This window comes from Heliangelus exortis, chromosome 1 (assembly GCF_036169615.1).
Source record: "Heliangelus exortis chromosome 1, bHelExo1.hap1, whole genome shotgun sequence".
In the NCBI taxonomy this organism is placed as follows: Eukaryota; Metazoa; Chordata; class Aves; order Apodiformes; family Trochilidae; genus Heliangelus; species Heliangelus exortis.
The window spans coordinates 153,606,475-153,627,113 of record NC_092422.1 but is presented as its reverse complement, the minus strand read 5'-3'; the positions used below and the strand labels follow the sequence as shown (position 1 = coordinate 153,627,113).

The following is a 20,639-nucleotide window of genomic DNA, read 5'->3' as shown; positions in this document are numbered from 1 at the left end:
GAGAGGATTTACTGCACAGCACTCTGTTGCCCATCTTGCCAGCTCTGTATCCAAGACAGAAGAGCTATCCTAAAAGATGAAAACCAACACCAATTCTCAACTACTCCTGGGTAGGAAAGGGAAGAATGTGTTTAACAAAAAATAAAACTTCTTGGTGAAGCACTGAACTTTTCCAGCAAACGAACTGAAGAGATTCCCAATACGTTACTAAAATATTGGGCTAATACCAGAGGGCATTTTCCCTGTTATTTTTCACGTCCATGAACCTCTGCAGGTCTGGATTCTGGCCAAGTCTGGAAACAGAAGTGCCAAGGAACATGTGAGAGGCTGTTCTCCTGACAATTCCAATTTGGCTGGTCTCTGGAAGTGACAGAAATCCTTGGAGAAAACTAGCAGTAACAACAGTTCACTGCCCAATATGCAGATACAAGATCCATACTGTCTATCACCCCCCCCAAAAAAAAAAATCAGGAAATATTTTGAAGGGGGGAAAAAATGTAATCAGATTGAGGGAACATACATTAAAAGAAATAAAGGAACTCTGCTCCTCAAAAACACACAACAAATAAAATAGCCACAGTGGTATTTGTAGTAGCAGTAATAATGATGATGTCAGGGAGGTCTGATCTCCACTGCTTGCATTCACAGTTCATTCTTAGAAATTTTATATAATCTGCCTGCATTTCTACATCATTAATTTCCATTAATATTTACAGGGGAAAAAAAAAAACAACCTTGCTTTTTAAAGCATTTTTTTTCAAAGTTTTCAGTCTACTGGGCATGCAATGATAATTGCTGCTCTGTTCTGCTTAATGATAGAGTCCTTTCCCTGTACAAAATAAGAAGCAGTTTCTTCCCCGCTTTTTATTTCTTTACACAACTCAGAGGCTCAAAGAAGATAATTACAAACAATGCCTGAAGAATGGTTCAGTTAATGTTAATTTATACAACAAACTAATTACTACCAAATGGTAAAAAATCACATGTGGAAGTTCCTGTCTCCCACGCACACAACTAAACCAGCAGCCATCTGTCTCAGCCTGGGAGCTCTCAGTGACAACCGAGGAAAGCAAGGCAAAGGATGAATCCAGATACACTCGCTGCTGCTTCTGACATAAAATCATGGCATTTAAACACCAGGCTCTGCATGACGATCTTAGCAATGGCCTTTTTTGCCTTTCATTTATAAAACAAACACACAAAGTGCTGGAATCTATAGCTACCTCTCTGTCGCAATTTTATTTCAAACTCAAGAATTTAAGATGTGGTCCTACAATACCTTTATCTATCAGCTATAATTCTTCCTCCTTGCAATTTCTATACAATACTCTTTATAAAATCCTTAACATACTGTCTATCAGCAAGCATGAGGTGAGGCAGTCTGAATCTGCTTACAGTAGTGTTAGACACAGCAACAGAAAAATGTCCTTTTTTTCATTGCAACATTTTTTCCACAACCTAAGAAAGCAATTTTCTCCAAAACATTGAAAAATCAAAGTCAGTACCTTTATGGGATGCTCATTAAAAACGGTCAGGGAGAAAATAGTTGGGGATAAATCCTGAAGCATTTGTACAGTTAGAAGTCTCATTGAATTCAATGTGTTACTTTATTGAGGACTTCAATACCAGATCCTTTACATGAATAGGGACCTTGGCATTTTGACTGTTAATTATTCTCTGATTAGCCTGCATCTAGCGAAACAAAATAAACACAATATTATCCCCTAAGCTCTGTTCAAGAAATCTCAACTCCAATATTCTCCTCTCCCTGTGAGATCAGAACTCCAACAGCCATCAAAGAAAGTGATGTACATTAATAGGAGTGAAATATCAGAGTTTAGATTCACAGTACAGATTACAGAGGGGAAGATTTTTTTCCCTAACAGTAAAAATGTATCCATCTTTCTGTGTTCAAATATCAGACAAAATTCTTGTATTGCAGAATGGCCTCTACATATCTTATTTAGACCAGGACCCCCTCTTACTTTTATGTGACTCCCACACTAGTGCTGAAGTGCAGCCTTATGACTTTATTAGAAAGGGACCAGCCAGCTGGATGAAGTCTGAAGACCTTTTAGTAAAGACTAAATGTCTACTAACTTGTGTTTCTGAGTACTTATCTTTTCCTGAAGAAAGTCTGTGTTTCAGATGGCCTGAGGTGGTCGCAGAGGAGGAATGAGTGTTACAGCATTTTAAAACAAAGTCACTGTAATCTCATATTCATGAAGTAACACAGTCATTATTTCTACAAGGCAAGAACAGTACGTATTGACAGTTTAAATGAAGTAAACAAAAAGGGATCACAAGAGAATCTACATAACCAAACAATGATGCTTAATTATTTCTCATTCATAGTCCTTAACAGAATTATGATAGATTAAAAAAAAAAAAACAAAAACACACAGAGAAATGATTCTTGCACACAGCCAAGAGGGTAAAATTTTACATAATAAAATACATTCACTGAAGTGAAGGTGAAAGAGGCAATTTCCCTGTCGCACACCCCTATTTTGTTTAATCATTTTTTTACCAATAGTTTACATCATCAAGAGTGGTTTTCTATGAATGGAAACTTTGAATGCTTCATAAAGATTTCACATTGTTTTCTTTTTCTTTTTTTTTTTTTTTTTTTTTTTTGAGGCACATGCAATCAAAGATCAGCTTCTATACAACTTTTCATTCCTCTTTTAGAATGGAGAAAAACAAAATCACAATCACAACCTACCAAGAACTGGACTTGGCTCTAACAAATAAACTATGTGAGCTTTCAACAAGGAGTTGGTGTGTGAAGCAAACCACCCAGTGCTGTATCAGTGAGTGGGATGAGACAAGAAAGGAAGGGTCATTCACTACAGTGTCTGTTGCAGAAAAACCTGTATCTGAGGGGACACTTTGGACATCTTGCAGTCCTTGGGCTGTGACTGACGTCAGGCCTCTTCCCTCCTCTTTCACCCCAAGTAGCCTCAAGCAGCTCTCACAGCCAAAAGTCTGCCTCTAAATTTAGTTCCTACTCCTGGCACACGTTGTGTCCCAGATCACTGAAAGCTTTGAATTAATACACTAAGACCCAGTATTAAGCTGAAGAACTGACAGCTTTATGGAATGCATTCAGCCTGGGAGGAAAGACACCTGAGAGCGCCTAAAAAAATCCCAACGCCCTCCTAAAAGGAATGAGATTTTGCAAAAAAAAGATAAAATTTATCAAAATAACAAATCCCCACTAATATTTTCACTATCCCAAGATTAATCAGACTGCAAGGCTGCATCCTAAGGAAGAAACAAAGGTCTGAAGAATACTACAGGACATCCTTAAACTTCCCTTAAAGAGCTATATACTGAAAACCTTACAAAAATTGACTCCCCATTTCATTTTCCCACAATGGTTCCTGTTTATACAAATGCAGAAGGCATCCTTGTTCTTCATGTGATGCTTTTTCACCTGCCTTTATGTCTACTAAAAAGACCTGAAGTAGATAAGCTAAAGCATGGTCATATGCTGCATCTCGTTTCCTCCTGAAAATTCTAAGGAAGGTGGTGGATGGTAAATTTGGTCTGATTTCTGGTGAACATTTATGTTGCTGAATGAAAGCAGACTGATTGTTAGCAATGACACTTGAGAAACCAAAGATGAAATGGAATCTGTGCTCCCTCTCACTCTCTAGAATTCCAAAAACAGTTTGCTCTATGCTGTATTTTAGGCCTAAGGCCGGGGGGCAAGACCAACAACCAACAAAATGGGTTTGCAAGAGAAATACAGGGAAAAATTTGCAGACTTGGAATTAAAGAGTGCAAAGTCTAGTTACGTTGTCTTTCTGTCTTCTGTGGGCCCCTTTACTTAAAAAATAAAGTACTGGTAAAAATGGCAATGTAATAACATGATCATCTCAAAAAGACTGCATTTTCTTTTCATCAGGAAGAACAGGTTATAGCCTAAACGCCTACATCCTGTGTATTATCCATCTAATAATTTTATGGTTAGTTACAGACTGATTCCCAATGACAGCTTCTTAATTTCTCTGAACACAGATAGGATTGGGTTGGCCAAACTTGTAAAGGAAGAATGTGTTTTGCCTGGATTTGCATCCCATGCCCCAGAGCTTCACAGAAGCTGTGAATCAATTAGATGACACAGCAAGAGGAAATGCATAAAAAAAGACTTAAAATAAAATAATCTTCAGTGAGATGTCTCCATATTTAGTTAAACAGCATTGCTGATTAAGGCTGTACATGAGCTCAGTGTGGAATCCAGAATTGTTGCAGCTGAAAACCATTAACGAAAGCCTGCTGTCCTCTAGTTTCATCTTCATATATTAATTTCATATATGAGGAAAAGCAACTTTTTGGGAATACGTTGCTCTATTTAAGTCTAGTGTATAGATATCCCAGCAAAATTATATTAATGTGCATTACACTTTGCAAAAAGACAGTCATTTTACAGGATTTGATTGCATAGTAAACGACTACAGTCAAAACCATTTTACTGCTTAGTTGTTGACTTTTTTGTCCCCTTTTTTTTTTTCCTTCCTGTGGTGCCTGACTCTGTGGGAGATAAGACACTTAAGTTATGATGGGATATGTGTTGTGGGAAAAAAATAATAAAAAAACAGTTTAGAAAAAAAAAATCAAGGATGCATACAAAACTTCTTCCATGGGATCTTTCTCTCTACACTATTTTTACCTTGAGATCATGTGGGCTAATCTAGAGTACAAAACTAATGGAGCATTCCAAACTGTACTGGCAAAACAGGATACTTAGATAACTACTTCCAAGTCAGGAGAGACACCTTCCTTTCCAATAAAACACTTGGACACCAGTTGCAATTTCTAGGTTGTAGAAATCTTTATCCATGATCATTCTTCCTTCCTGGCAGAGCAATACAATAACTGGTTTGAGATTTTTTTTGAGGTGGGAAGAAAACTCCCCCTTGGGCATGTATATTGGGCTTTTGCAACTACTCTTTAGGTATTTAGAGAAGATTTAAGAGTAATGGCCAAGTAGCATGTCCCATACACAACAAATTGTATCAGTAAAGGCATGGAGTCAAATCCTCTTCTAGATGTCATTTCCTGTGCTCCTATTATTTATTGAGAGATTCAATAATTCCATTAATTATGGCCAAAAGGATCTTATGAAAACCTAAAGTTCAAATCTTTACCTTCATGTTGCAGTGCATGAACACCTGTCCTGAATAGCTATTTCTTCCTGACAGGAAGAACCTGTCTCTCCATGTCACATATTTCCTTTCTAAGCTAATATTTTCTAAACCTTCAAAAACTAAGTCTGGGTGCTAATTCACCATGCACTGTATTATTTAGACAGCAGTGTCTCACCATCTAGGAAATACAAGACTGCACAGACTATGTTGCTGTTGTTACCTTCCAGTTTTCTAAATAATTCTCTTTCTAGGAACAGGCCTAATCCCTGTCTGTACAGGGATAAAAAAACAATTCACACTGGGTTCTTTATAAATCCTGTATCGGGTCAAATGTTGCCTTTTTAAAGCTCTTGCGTATTCTGTGGGAATTGTGAATTTACACCTGAGAGCAGAGCTTGGCTCACATCATCCTGAAGTGTCTATTAGCTCTCCCACACTCAGCAATAAATCAAGAAAAGATTCTTCTCAATCACAATAAGCCTAGAAAATAAACCACAGAGAGACCAGGAATTCAAACTTCAGTCATATGGCTCACTCTTCTTCCCTCCAACTCACATGGATAAAAAAAGAGAAGGAGACAGAAGGCCCCAAGATAAAAGGGGCCCAACCAGAGTGCAAGCCAGCAAGAGCCATAAAAGGTGTGGTGCCCCTTCCCTCTTTCAAACACACCAGCGTTGAGGTGTGCAGTGGTATATCTCATTCTTTCTCTATTTGCTTTGAATTATCATTTTCTTCCAAGTTGCATGTTCTCGTCCATGTGTCCATGTCCCATCCTTGTCCCCCCACTGAATTCTTCCTTGCACCAACCTGGGAGCAAACACTCCTATTTACACAGTGCCACAAGCCCGTGTTGCCACCTGTCAATCAGAGCTCCATTTGTCTTTGGGAGGCTGAATAAAAAGGAGGAGGAAGGGAGGAAGAAAGCGGGAGGACCTCTTCATTGATCAAAAATGTTTGGGGTGGAAAGAAAGGGGAGGGGGAGGAGAAAGGAGGAGAGAGATATGGAGATAGATTAGAGGGTAACAAAACTAGAGAGGAAGATAAACAGAGACAAAAAGAAAAATGTCCTTTGTTCATTTAAATGGCTCTCTGCTCCCAAGCCCTCTGCATGACTAATGCCACACTATGGTGTGTAAACCTCTTGGGCACATAACACAAACAAAGCATAACTTGGCCTGAACAAACAAAGGCCTAAGCAACAGTGATTGAATTCATCTTAAAACAACAAATCAATTCTTCCCTATTAATGCTCTAAATACCAGCGTAGGAGCACTGTCCTGTTGTAATAAACAGCCATGTGTTCAATTACCGTCTGTTTTCCCAACTACTGCTCTCTTCAGTAATTACACCATGCAATGCATTCTGCATTGACATTATATTAATGTGCTGGGAGGAGAGATCTTAAATACAAATTAAATCAAGGCTAAACATCTCAGAAAGCCTCACCGAGTCGCTCAAGTGCTAGCAGGGCATTCTTCATCAGATCACATAGACTAATTTTTCTCTTTGTTCACTTTTTGCTTTCATACTCTGTGTGAATAAATAAAGACACAAGCTTGAAAGAACTCTATTGCCCCAAAGACCATGACAGTAAACCTTTCGTAACCTCTCAAAATGTCCACTTCACCTGCACAAGATCACTGCTCAAGAAGGAGCATTTCATAAGTATCAGCTTACATCCCATCAGCTAAGCAGCAAGGACAAATCCCTTCAACAAAAGACAGGTGACAACAAAGTAAGGCAAGAAAAAACACAAGAGAAAACTTTCTGGACTGAGATAAACGCAGGAGGAGAAGAAAAGTTTTACGAAAAGGTTTCTTACCCTTTTGCAGAACTGCCAAACAACATTCTATTGACTACTGAATAGCACACAGCAAACAGAACAAACAAAAGATATGATGAAAGACAGTATTTACCTGTGCGGGGCTCCTTCCCCCCATCTCAACCTTTCTTTCCATCTCATATACACTCACATTGCACCGTTTACATTGTGTTGTTAAATAACCAATAGCAACCCAGATGAAACAGTGGAAGGGTTTCTACGATGCTGTCAAGCACCAGACAGATGCTTGGCAGTGTCAATATGGTTACATTTGGGTTGTGCCAAGGTTGGAAATGAAAAATAAAATAGGAGTAATAATACTTTCAGAGAGAGAAAGATGGTAACGAGTTAATGCACGGATGTGCAATAGATTTTTAAATCAATGGAGTATCATCCTACCTGCTGGGTTTTACTTCAGCGATTTGAACAGTTATGGAAACAGATAAATAAAGCTTTACTTTTTGCCTGTGTTCTGGATTGCAAGAATTTTAACAGAAAGCAAAATAAAATTCTAGGGATGTAATGACTGCAGATTTCTAGGCCCTCTAGAATAGACTCATAGGTTTCTGCTGCAAAGACATTCCAAGTATGTCTAATATATGAAGTGCAATAAACTTCCAGAATCTGTTTCAAAACAAAATGCCCTAGGTGCTGAAAAACTTTTCTGACTGAGACTTCAGAAGGTAGAGAAATTTGCACATTTGGTGGAAATAAAATTTTGAAAGTTTTTCTGACTAAAATACTACACTGTACCCTCAAAACTATAGAACGTAGCATTCAGATACATTTAAGTATCATAATAAAAACTACTTATTTGTCCTCCTCAGGTCATTAAAGACACAAAACCACCCCTGAAGCCTCTCCAGGTTTTGAAATACACATTTTCATTTGACTAGTTTGAATTTTTTCATTTTAGCTGCCAAACCAAGTCAGGAGAAAAGCTGTTTCCACCTGACCTAAAATGTTTTATTTGATCCTGATTGAAATGTTTTCATGTCTCTTACAGCTTAATCATCTTAAACATCTAAACCAAAAACTATCATTTCCAATGAAACATTTTGTCTAAAAATGTTGACCGTTCCAAATTTTCTACTATTTTTGGCTAAAATTAACTTGCTGAATTGCTAAATGGTATCAGTCTTTAATTAATATTTAACGGGTTTTAGGGTGTCCCTCAGCCCAGTTGTCCTTTTCTCTGTTTGGAGCACTTTCTGCATTTATACATTACAGTAAACAAATCGCATGCATATAGCTTGTTTTCTTTTGAGGCAATACAGAAACCACAATACAATTAAACTGTAGGAGAAGAAAAGATGATGAAAGGAGTTCTATCTTAACAGTACAGCTTATTTACAACGTAGCAGATGCATATACTTTTGCAAAACTGACAATGCTCAAACCACCTTAAAAATATCAACGCTAAACAGGCACATAACTAATAAAAGTAAGCAACAGCTTCAAACTTAAGGAGTGTTTTTACAAGGCTACTTCATTAGCTAAACAAGCAAGTGGGAGTTGCTGCAAATGTTGCTCCTTGCCATACTAGAGGCTTTCCCTTGCTTCTGGTAAACAGAAGACACAAGACAGCCTTGTGAATAGCTCATGGCACAGACTGAGATCTAAAGCTAATCAGACAGGATGATAGGTCAGCTTAATCAACTTCAAAAAGCCAATCCACATGCTCGTCCCAGATCCTCGCTCTGCCTTCCCTGATCGCTCTCTCACTCATTTGGCTGTGTTTTTTCCCCTTCCCCCTCCACTCAGTTGCCACAAATTGTGCTGTTAAGAAAGAACGTGGGGAGTCCTTCAGGTCTCAGCACCCTGGGCGCAGGTGGTGGGGAAAACTTTGAAGTGAGCTCTCCAGTAACTCTAGAGCTGGCCGTGCCTCCTCCATAAGCAGCTCTTATTAAAAAAAAGACCAAGTATCCACTAGAACAAAACCAAGCAGGCCTATTTAATTAGGGCAAATGCTTGATATCCACTTCTCCATGTTAAACCACACAGTCAGGCAAGCCTGGGAGGTCTGATTAATTTTAATACGCACGGTCGTGACAAGCGCCTCGGGGGTAAGAGAGAGGGGAAAAAAAATCCCACAAACCCCGCTAGCTCGACAAAAAGGTTTCAGCTAAATGTTGTGTATGTGGCCCAGATTAAGATGTTACTATTCAGCAAGGGCTTGAACCTTTAATATGAGGGACAAGAGGCCTGAGAAACAGGTGGCTCGCTCTTCACTCTTGAATAAATGACATCCCCAAAAGCTGTAGCACATAAGCATAGAGAAAGAGCTGGCACACTCCCTCATGTATATTTGTATATTTCCAGTCTGGGTCAGAGGTTTCTCCAGCAATGATTCAAGGACTGAAATGAAGCTCAGAAAGCGAATGGCTTTTTCAAGGGGGATTTTTTTTTTTCAAAGAAGCAAAAAGGGAAGGCAGACTGCAAACTCATGTAGATGGAAAATGATCCAGGGGTAAGACTGGCAACAAGTTTTGAAAAATCCCTACAGAAATGAATCATGACTATTAAAGAGTCTGGTTACCTGGGGAACTAGGGGCAGATAGTAGCCCAAATAATTAGTTAGGTCTTGGTAAACCACTTATATGCTGTGATGTATGAGAGGGGAAGTAAGATATTCAAGCATTTTGCTTTGGCTGCTTTAGCTCCAGTATTATTGTCTGAAGGTACCCTGGAAAGAAATTCTAATTATGGAGATGCATCAGAGAAGACTTTAATTCGAAAACAGGGAGGGGGAAAGGGACTTCATCTTCTCTCCAAAAGCACAAGTTTCCTGAATCTCACTTGACTATAATGCTTTCTTCTATATTTAAGATGCCGCATCAGCAACTCAGATGCCTCTATCAAAAGAGAAAAGAAAAATCCAAATGCTACAAACCTTTGAGGATGTAAGCAAGAGAGATTTGGAAGGGAATCTAAGCAAATTTTGAAAACATCCATTGAAATAAACCGTGACTATTGGGCTAAACTATTAGGAAGGAAAACATTTAAAAACTGAAGGTGAAAAATGGATAAACTCTACTTTGAGCAAGTAAGAGCTGGCAGGGCTCCAAATGAGGCTATCTTTGTTTTAGAGTTAAAGCACTTGTTAATAAAATTCAAGCCACTGCAGCATTTAGCAGTGCCTTCTCTTTACATAGGCCTATTTGATAAACTTAGCCTTTTACTTTTTTTTTTTATTATTATTATTTTTTTTTATTTTTATCAGCAGTATATGAATGCACATTTCCATATGGCTGAATCTTTGAGAGTGGTGCCTGGAAGTTAGATGCTGGCTTTCTCCACAAGAGAAGACACATTTTCTGGTGACAGATTGCACAGATGAACATGGAACCACAATGCACTTGAAGCATCCTTCCACATCAGCAGGACTGTACAAACAAAACTTAAAAGTACTCTTACTGCACAGTATCCTTGTTTGTCCTTCAGTATAACAGCATTACAAAGACTCTTCAATGTGTACTTTGTCAGAGGTACAGTGAAAAACAAAATAAAAGAAATTCAAACCTCAACCAATTAGAGTATCCTTAGGCTATTCCCAAATTCGTTCACTTTATTTCTTCCCATCTCATCAGATGTGATTTAAAAACAAAAGTCTGCATTTTAAAGGCCTCCATTCTTGTGCTCATTAATGGCTTGCTTTGGAATTTATGGCATCAGACAGGAAAACCTCTTGATTTCTTTACGAGATACACTGATTAAAAGTTTGATAATATTAGGAGATATTCTGGGGTCTTATTTCAATTAGAAAGTCTGATTTCAAGATGGTTCACTTTTATAGACTACAGAACTGCTTAAACAACAGCCATTTAAATTACCACAAGAACAGGTGTTGTGATTTATAATGTAAACTTAAACATCAAACACAAATAGACTTTGGGGGATGTTCAGAAGACAAAAATCATGCCCAAGAGGCCTTTCTCATCCTTTTCTTTTCAACTAAATAATTACTTTATAGCATTGCAGCATACCATACATGGCACTCTAATACTCACATTGCCTCTTAAAGTTCTGCTAACACAAACATTTCCTGCTTACTGAACACTTGAGATTAATTGTTCCTGCTTAGAAGACCTAGGGACTAGATCAAAATTTTGGAATAGGAACAGTATTAAAATATACATATGCACAGTTCTTGTGTGTGAGTGTTTGTAGATACTTGTGCCTAAATATAAATAATACGTGAACTTTACATACGTGTGTATCCATGTACATGGAATTATGTAAAATTCAAAGTATTCATTTAAACAGCCAAACCAAACTGAGTTTCAGAGGTCCCTATTATAGAATCAGACATGCAGATGAATGAGTTTGCCCACAAGCTCATATGTGCAGTCTCTGTGATCAGGTAGATGTCCATACCATCCCTTTCATCCAGAATATTTGCAAATTCTGTATGATAGCATAGATCTAGCCTCATAAGATAAAGTATGGAAGTTTTAAAGATAAACAGACAGATAAATAACCTATTACAAACATATACTACCAAAATGGAAAAAGAAGATTGATTCTTAATTAGAAGTTAGGAGCTGGTGAGTACTCTGGCCTTTCCTAAAAATAGGAGAGAATTTATATGTTTGCCTATTCTTTTTCCAAAAGCCAAGCCATACATTTAGAGGAAAAGGCTACACAGATTTCAAAGATTTACTTTTCCACAAGCACAGCCCATAAATTAAAATACAGCAGTCCAATCTCATTAATAGTGAAAGAAAAAGCTAAGTAGCTGCTTTGGTCTTTGCTTTCATGAACTTGTGTCAAGCTCAGTGACTTCAAAGAGATTTCCATTTCATTTCTACAAATGAAGAGAACAGACAGACAGAGAGTCTCTGCCATTCTCTGATGCCTTAAGAAAACAGAAGAAAAACATGCCTGTATCTCATTCCCCTAATGATTTTAACTGCAAAAAGAATCCCATGGTCGGCAGACGACCCTCAGGGCTAAGGCTTGAGGTCTGTCATAGTATGTAAGGCTTCTCCAAACCCACTCCATTATCTTCATTATTGTATACCAGGAATAAAAGGGGACTGACTCCTCTTCTGAAGTTCAAGTTAGAAAGGACAGAATGTTTCATGTAAAATAACATTGTGTGACTTCAGTAATAGGTTTATGCCTTTGGGGGCCTAATACGAAAGCTACATATAAGGATTTTCTGCAGAATTTGAAAGAAGAAAAATGGGGATTGCATTAGCAATGAGTAAAAATCCACAAGTTTTAGATTTGCTTAAACACTCAACGTCTCTGTGTCAGCATGACTCACTGTCAGTCACATACTTTTATACAGCAGGAGTGAAATGGCAAGTTCATTGGGAAAAATAAAAAAAAAAATAGCACAGGACTTTGGAGCTAAGCATACAGCCCAGCAAAGACCAAAACCAGACACATATGCAAGTAGAAAAGGAAGCCTACTGGGAGCATTAACCAGGGGCATACATACAACATATAAACATGGAAAACATTTATATGAACAGTGATGCTTCCCTTATAAGCTCATTTGTATGCACGTGGTTACATATATGCATACATACATGTGTACATTCAGGCATTCTGAGCACTATGTTTCATAACTCTGTAAAAATCCTTGATGTTTATTGATAAAATTTACGAAATACTAACTCCCAGTTTCTAATAAACTTAATTTAAGAAAACCATTTACCTTATATCAATGACGTTTCTTAAAAAGTCAGACCTGCTATCAATATTTTGGAATATCCCATTTGTCCTCAAAACCCATTTAAGAAACAAGAGGTCCTTACTTGACTGACAAGAGGCTTGGATCAAGAACTAAAGTTCTCTTTTTCCCAGTTTTGAAGAAAAAGGCCATTCAAAAGAATACTTCAAGAACACATTTCCCAGAGTAATTCAGAAGACAATTTCAAACAAAAAAAAAAAAAAAAAAAAAAAAAAAAAAAAAAAAAAGAGCAAACATAGCCCATTGTACAAGTTAAATAATATATAAAGTTTTGAGTACATAGAGAAATGGGAATCAGGCTCATATCTGGTCTTTGAAAGATTCACAGGAAATTGATTTATTTAAACCTCAACTACTGGTGGTAATGTTTCCCTTTCTTCCCAAAGTGAAATAAAGTATTGTATTATTGTTATTGACTTCATGCAGCTAAGCTTAACCAAGATTCTCAGTTAAGAAACAAAGCTCCACAAACTCACACGATTAAAAATTGTTACTGAAATACACAGTGATCATACATTGTGGAATTGCTACCTAGATGTACTACCAAAGATTCCCACTTGTAACTTATCTCATTCGTGGATACATTCATTAATATGCTAATTACCAGACTAGCAACCAGTGATGACTGACAAATTTACTTTAGCACTACATGAAGAAGACATGACAATAAGTAGATTTTCTGCTAAAGTTCAAAGAGACAAGACATTGTGCTTGCAGCAGTACGTACCTCTTTTAGGGAAAAAAGACTCGTATTTGTGGAAGATCTCTAAGAGCAGTTTTGCCACCTACACCCAGAAATATACATATTTTTAATTAGCCCCTCTAAAACCAGTCATGTTGGCTGAAGGGAAGGGGGAGGGAGTCTTGTCAAAATGATGCATTTGTCCCTCACCACCTTTCAATGCTCCTATGCAAGTCTAATTTTCTTCCAAGCGAGCTCACCTCTCTGGCCTCCTTTTGTTTCATGTCCCATTTCCCATTCTCTTCTAACTTCTGAACTTTTGTTAGTTCTCTTTTAAGGAGAAAGAAAAAAACCAAAACACCCTACCCTTTCCTATTCAATTTTTTTCCTGGATGGGGAGTAAGCAGAGACATGAATATGGCACCCTCATAATGATTTAACTAGGGCTTAATGAAATTTTCATCACAACCTGCTGTTCATTTTAATGGCCTTTGAAAGACAATAGAACAATGGCTAGGGGAAAGAAAAGATTTTCTGTTGCATGCATTTGCAAAGCCCAACATTCAGTTGCTCCCCCTCCTTTCCCTCCCAATCTCTTCACAAAGCTGTAGATCTTTTGTTTGTACTGTATATTTTCATTTTAGTAAAGCAGAGACAATGCACAGGCTCTGTAGCCATTCACGTCTCTATCTTACCGCCCTTCCTTAATGGAGTCTGTGCAGCTTGCACAACCTCATACTCCATTTATACATTGCCCAGAAGCCCCTCTTCTTTCCTCTCTCATATAATAAAAGCCTGGTCTCCTTTCCCTGACACCCCATGCCACACATATGAAAGATCTTTTCCATTCAAAGGCACAAGGTAGGTCATGGCACTGACCGCCAAGTCAACGTAAATGCAAAAATGAAATGCTATGATTGTACCTATATATTAAAAAAAAATGCTTAGACAAAGAATTTGTTTCCCAGAAGGCCCTAACTGTGTGCTTCAGTCAAGAAGAGAAGACTAATTTGCAATCCTGTCATGCACATATATGTGACAGTGTGGCTGTGTTTGCATTTGTATTTTCATTCCAGTATGCAGGTTGTCCTAAAGTTTTCTTGTAGGTACTGTCAATTCATGCTTCTGCACTGAGGTGGGTGCTGAGGGCCATGTTTTTAAACATTTGAAATAGATTTCTACAAAAGGATAGGCAGGTGTAAATGTAAACGAACTCTTTATCACTCTTCATTAGAGAATAAGGCTCAGTATCTTCAAACATCAGCTGGATGACAGTCTCCTGGAAATTTAGCTGTAAATATACACGCAAGATACCCATGGAGAACATAGTGAGAACTTCACCTTCCAGTCAGGGGTTTGACTCTGCCCCAAGTAGGCAGCAACTGAAAATATTACTTAAAGGAATACTGTTCTGTGGCTTCTCAGTGGCAAGGTGTTTAGTTAGTCTTAGTCTCAGCTCACAAAGCACAAGTGCCAATGTCACTGATGTGGATGTACATTCTCAAAAAGAAACTGATTCTCCAGAGATGATACCTATATGCCAAGGCTGAAACTTGCTAGCCAGACATAATGCAGAGAAAGTCTATACTGTGTCTGTTTGCGTGGCACCTGCACCACAGATAAATAGAGGATGACATGAGAGGACATGCTCCAGACAAAAGCTTTCATGATGACATGCCTACTAGATAACTTCACAAAAACATTGTCATTGCTGATAACACTGCTTTTTCCTCTAGAAATGATGGCGGGGGGGGGGGGGGGGGAGGAAGTAGTCATGTAAATGACCCTCAGGCTGTTAAAATTAGAGTGTTCATTGTACCCATGTTGAGGAGTGAGGAGTTGAGGAGTACTGCAAATGCAACAAAAAGACCTTAATGTCAGACAAAGGCTATCATTTGGGAAAAGCTAAAAATATTAGCTATGGTGGGACACTGCTGAAACCTATCTCAAATAGGTAGAGAAGAACTATGAGATCTTTACTTCGATTTTGCGATCAAGAGAAAGCAAATGGAGCAGAAAATGGGAAAATTAAAAAGCATACGTATCCAAAGAATCTGGAGAAAAGAAAACAAAACAGAAAATTTTGGCCAGTTTCCCAGACCTTACCTTCTGGCTCATTTTTGATGAGCTCCTCCATTTTCCTTTGCTTAAGGGTGTCTACAACATCTGCCAGGCTCCCCTTGCGCCTCTCAGGGGTTCCCAGGGCTGTGCTGGACAATGATTCTCCACTCTGACGCCCACCTTCTTCTGCCTTCAAGGGTGAGGTAGATGAGTTGTGCGGGGCAAATGAAGACATCACTTTATTGCCATCAACTTCCTGAAAGGGGAGAAAACCAAGATGAAACATTCCTTTCTTTTCTTAAAGGAGGGAAAAAAAAAAAAAAAAAAAAAAAAGAAAGATGGAAAGGAAGAGGAATCCTTTGTTCTTTGAGTTCATTTCTGTTTGTTCTTCTGTTGAAACCTTTAAAAAGGCATGCAATGCTTCAAAAACACCCAGAACAAAGCCTATCCGTAAAGCATAAACCAAGATTACAGGCTGAAGTGAACAAAGATCAGCTTGCAAGAGAGAAACAAAATACAGTTTTTCCCTAATTGAGAAGTGTTGCACTCACAGATTTCCTAATAACAATGGTATTGATTACCTTTAATTGTTTGTTCTTTTACAGCTTTCTTTTGAAAAAAATCTTCAATTTTTACAAGGGCCATTAATTTTCTGGCTTTATAAAGTACTTAGTGCCTTGATGGCTAGTTGCTGCAAGAAATGAAATAGTAACCAAGTATTAAATGCCTTTCACCATATGACTTATTATTTTAAGCCAGAGTTCAAGTAGACTTCCCATCTATAAAGATGAATTAATTGTTTTCTGTTCTCTTAACTGTATTCCTATTTTCCTCTTCCTTCTCATACCTTCATTTCTTGTTAAGACAATATTTTCCACAAAGGTGGTCCTAATGACTTTCACTGGCTGCACAATGGCAAAACTCTTGTGACTTCCTGGGAAATACACATAACTCTCCTCACATGAGAGTCCACAGAGGTCTACTCATTAATTTTAATGGAAATCAAAACTGGTTTCAGCATCTTCCTAGTTGTCTCCATTGATGTAAGAACCTTCCCCTCCACACTTCTCATAATGTTCTCTGCATATATTCCTTTCCTCTTTTATGTCTAATACCCTACCCCTCTGTACACCTATCTGAAATTCTTCTTTTTTCACTGCTAATTTATGCCATCTATACCTTGCAAAACATAGGTCAGTGCCTCCAAGCAAAGCCTGCTGCAGACTATACACTGCATAACATAATGCTGCAAACATTAAGTTTTTATTTTATATCACATTCTCCAATGTTTTCATTATCCTGCTTCTTTAGATTTTGTATTCCAGTTGTTTAATGAGTATTATTTCTAAGAAAAAGTTGCTGGACCATCTTGTGACCCGAGTTACAGACTTGGTTGAAAAAGTCGTAACAATTACGAATTGTTTTCTTTTTATCAGGTGTGAAAGCAACACATATAGTCTTTTTAGTTAATTGTGCTACACTTCTGTAGATTTTTCCCTGAGCAGTATTTGATGTCTCTTTTTTAATAAACACCAATATTTCAGAAAAAAAATTTGTCTTTTCATATACAAAACATAAAATGCTGAAAAGGGTCTTAGTAAAATTTAAGTAAATCAACACAAACCTATGAAGAAAAGAATATCTGCTTCGTTTTGGCAAAAAGATTACCTTTGGTTATGAAAACTTTTAGTGCAAACAGTTTTGAGCAGCTTGAATGTGTTATACTAGTGAATAAATTCCCTAACAGAATCGGATTTAACTGAGATTACAATCTGGGCCATCATATGCCCCAAAAGCCAAACCCAGTGATGTTAATGAGAGACTTTCTACTGACGTCAATGAGCTTTTGACCAAGCCCTAAAAAATTTTCCGACTCTAGTCAACAGAAATACTCCTTTTTTTCACTTGCACTTTTTGTTCTGCACTTGGAAAACTACTAGTTGCTAACAGTGGAATTTAAAAAATTACTTGAAGCCGAATGTAATTTTTTTCACAGATGCAGACCTGAATAAACTGCTTTTTAATACTCATCTAAACAAGCAAAATAGTTAACTTCAGCATCCATTCAGATTTTATTGAACACTGAAACCCTTTATCACCAAGTGGCAATTTTTTTTTATACGAAAGGCAAGAAGAGGACGTATCTTGACAAATGCTTTCTTATTCACACTTTGAAGACAGATAAGCCAAATGCTATTCTTAGTTACAGTTCTTAAATCCACCTATACCATCAACTATGTATTAGAACAGTATCGTTCCTTATTTTAACAGTAATGAGTTCCTCAGTTTTATTCCAAAGTGGGCCCCAAAGATCCTCCTGTTTCTGTTTATGTCACATATTGGTCACAGACACAAAGGACCTGGAACAGCTAACTAAACCTAAGGAATCATCATCTTCAATGTACATTTTGGGCACATGCTAGTGGGGTTTTTTCTTTGTTTATGTAAAAATATATTCTGAGGATAAACCAAGTTTGTTATAAAACAAGCAGCATAAGAACAGAAGGACTTTATGGTATGAAAAGTAATATAAGGTTATTTTTAAGATCACAAATTGGTTGTCATTCAAATGGAACCCACAAGTACCTTCAAAACTACTGAATTTCCCTTGCATCTCTTTCTGGGGAAAAGGAACTGTGAGGGGGAAGAGGACAAGAGAGTAGCTTGTTGGTAAAAAGAACATCATGAAAGGACTCTACATACTCAATTCCTAGTTCTTTCAAATGTTCTGTGTAACCATGGAAAAAGTCACTTTTGTTTCTGCATTTCAGTTTCCTACCTGTAAAACAGGCACAGAAGAAGAAATTTCTTACATTGTAAAGATCTTGGAAAAAACTCATTAGTAACACAGAGACAGCCTGCCACTACAATGTTGCCTAAAAGCATTTATTACAGTACCACCGTTAAGAAGACTTCTCAGCTGGACAGAAAAGGAAAAGTGATCTACACAGAATTTTTTAGAAGAGAAATAACATATTAAAATACACTTCTAAGTAATCATCCCGAAAAGAAAACGTTTCCTCAGAAAGCTCCTGTTAGGTGTGCATGTATGCAGTGTTTGCATATCACATACCTGGGCTATTTATACACTTATGGGGGTTAAGATACACTCTGCTTAATCAAAACACATATACAGTAGGGGAACAGCTGCAATCACATCTCAGTAGGCTAAATTACAGTATACCAGTGAATTATTCATTCAAAAAGATCTGTAGCAATCACACATTCATTGCGTGATTTGCAATCTAAGAGGAATCCTCTCCTTTCCATACCAGCAGATGAGAGCACACATCAGCTACTGCTGTTGATGAGAGTTCAACATGTATCCTCTAGCACACCAGCTTCAGAATCTGTCTTCCCCACTTGCCCATGATCTTCTTTTTTCTATCATTCAGAACAAACACCTGACATGCTCAACTGCTATCTGTGCTTTCTCTCTACGTCTGCCTGCTTTATTTTGCTCTTTCTTATGCCATTACTGTGGAAAGTGAAGAACTTTCAGTGGGTCTGGATTTTTACTTTTAACACTTAAAAAAAAAAAAAAAAAAAAAAAAAGAAAAAAGAAAGGGTAATTCCACATAAAACCTACTCAATAGTTGTATAAAGCTTAAAAACTTCCAGCAAGGAAAATCTGCTGATATCACATAGAGGAATTTAGCTATCCCCCTGAAAACACTCAAGAGAAATCCTTGATGGCAAGAAAGATATGTCAGCAACAGCTTACAATTAAACCACTGAGAAGGAAGTTCCCTCCCAAGGAGTGAAATTTAGCAGGTTCCTTTTTTGAAAGGACATTTTCACATGGCTTTTTTTCAACTATCTACTACTGACATTTTAAGCTTAAGTCCATCGAGCTTCACACAAGAGCTATCTTTCAGTCATCAAAACAGTGAAAAAAGCAGACACTACTGTACTGGAGAACAGCCTCTCAGCTGCATAACCATTTCACCTGTTCAAGTTTGATTACATTCCAGCCTCTGGCACTGTTAATCCTGGTAACAGTTCTGTGCAGTTAGCAGCTGCTTGGTGGATGGGGCTCTATTGTTGATTTGCATTGCGAATTGCTCTGTTAATGTGTGCTGGCACAACATTTCATCCAACTCGGAGCTGGAATCGTACTCACCAATACCTGATGCAGCTGCTTCTTGCTTTTCCCCCTTCTGAAAGGCAGAGGAGGACCTACAGAGATCCCACTGAGTCAAACACTTTAGGCCCTTCTTCCCTCTTCTCCCCAGTAACAGCAACAATATAAAAAAAAAAAAAAAGTAAAAAAAAATTGGCCCACGTTTCACGTCTTCTCCTGTTCCAAGCTAGAATCCACAGAAGACTTGTTCATTTACAAGAAAGTTGCCTCTACATTGCCAAACAGCTTTCCACCTATGGAGGAAATACCTCTTCCAAGGTTTAATGATAAAACAGGCTTCTGCCCTTTCAGGATGAGGTCAATAATCTTCCTTTGTTAATCTTGGGCAAGCTTTACTTAATCTAGCCCCCTTGTCACCTTTGTGATTGACAGGAAAAGTCACGTCACTGGACAATGGACTTATCCTCACCGAGCAGTATCTTTTTTAAAGATTACACAATGTTACCCTTGCTCTCATAAAAAGTGCAAACATTTTGCTGTTAAAAGAAACTATTCATTCCAACTGTATCTTTCAAATTGTCTGTCTCCCTTTCCAGGGTTCAACCCGAGACCTATTTCAGTTCTACAGAGGGACAGTGAAATGCTTAATGGAAAGAAACAGGCTGTATTTGGTGAGATTTTTCAAGTATCTCTTATTGCTCTAAACACATATTCTCCTTCCTCATCCAGAGATGCAGATTACTTGTGTCTGCAACTAAACTCAAGACAGAAAACTCTGTTTCTCTGACATTAAAATTTTGTCCCAAACCAACCAATAATCGAAGTAGAAGAAAACTCAGAACAAAGTCTGAAACTGTTAATTACCACCATATGGTACGCAAGGAGGCTGCATCTGCAGAAAAAAAAAAAAAAAACAACCCAAAAAACAACCCAACACTATTATGAGAATCAAGCTTCTGGCTTTGCAGCCAAAAACACCTGGAATACAATACTTGTGTCTTTAAAACAAGCACTGATATTGTCTGATTTAAAGAAGCCTGTGATCCTAAAAGCAACCTAACAGGTTCTTTTTTCAAAGCTGGAATTTTGCCCATACTTTGGCTCTTTTAGAATGTGTAAGGAAGACAGGA

At 37.8% G+C, this 20,639-nt stretch overlaps 1 protein-coding gene across 10 annotated transcripts in view; it reads right to left on the bottom strand.

Moving 5' to 3' along the window:
- SOX5 (SRY-box transcription factor 5) overlaps positions 1-20,639 on the bottom strand; it is a 296,148-nt gene that overhangs the window by 207,127 nt on the left and 68,382 nt on the right. For all 10 annotated transcript variants that reach the window (XM_071733083.1, XM_071733091.1, XM_071733090.1 and 7 more), the window contains one exon: positions 15,471-15,681. In XM_071733083.1, coding sequence (XP_071589184.1) covers positions 15,471-15,681 — 211 coding nt within the window. The remainder of the gene's footprint in view (positions 1-15,470; positions 15,682-20,639) is intronic.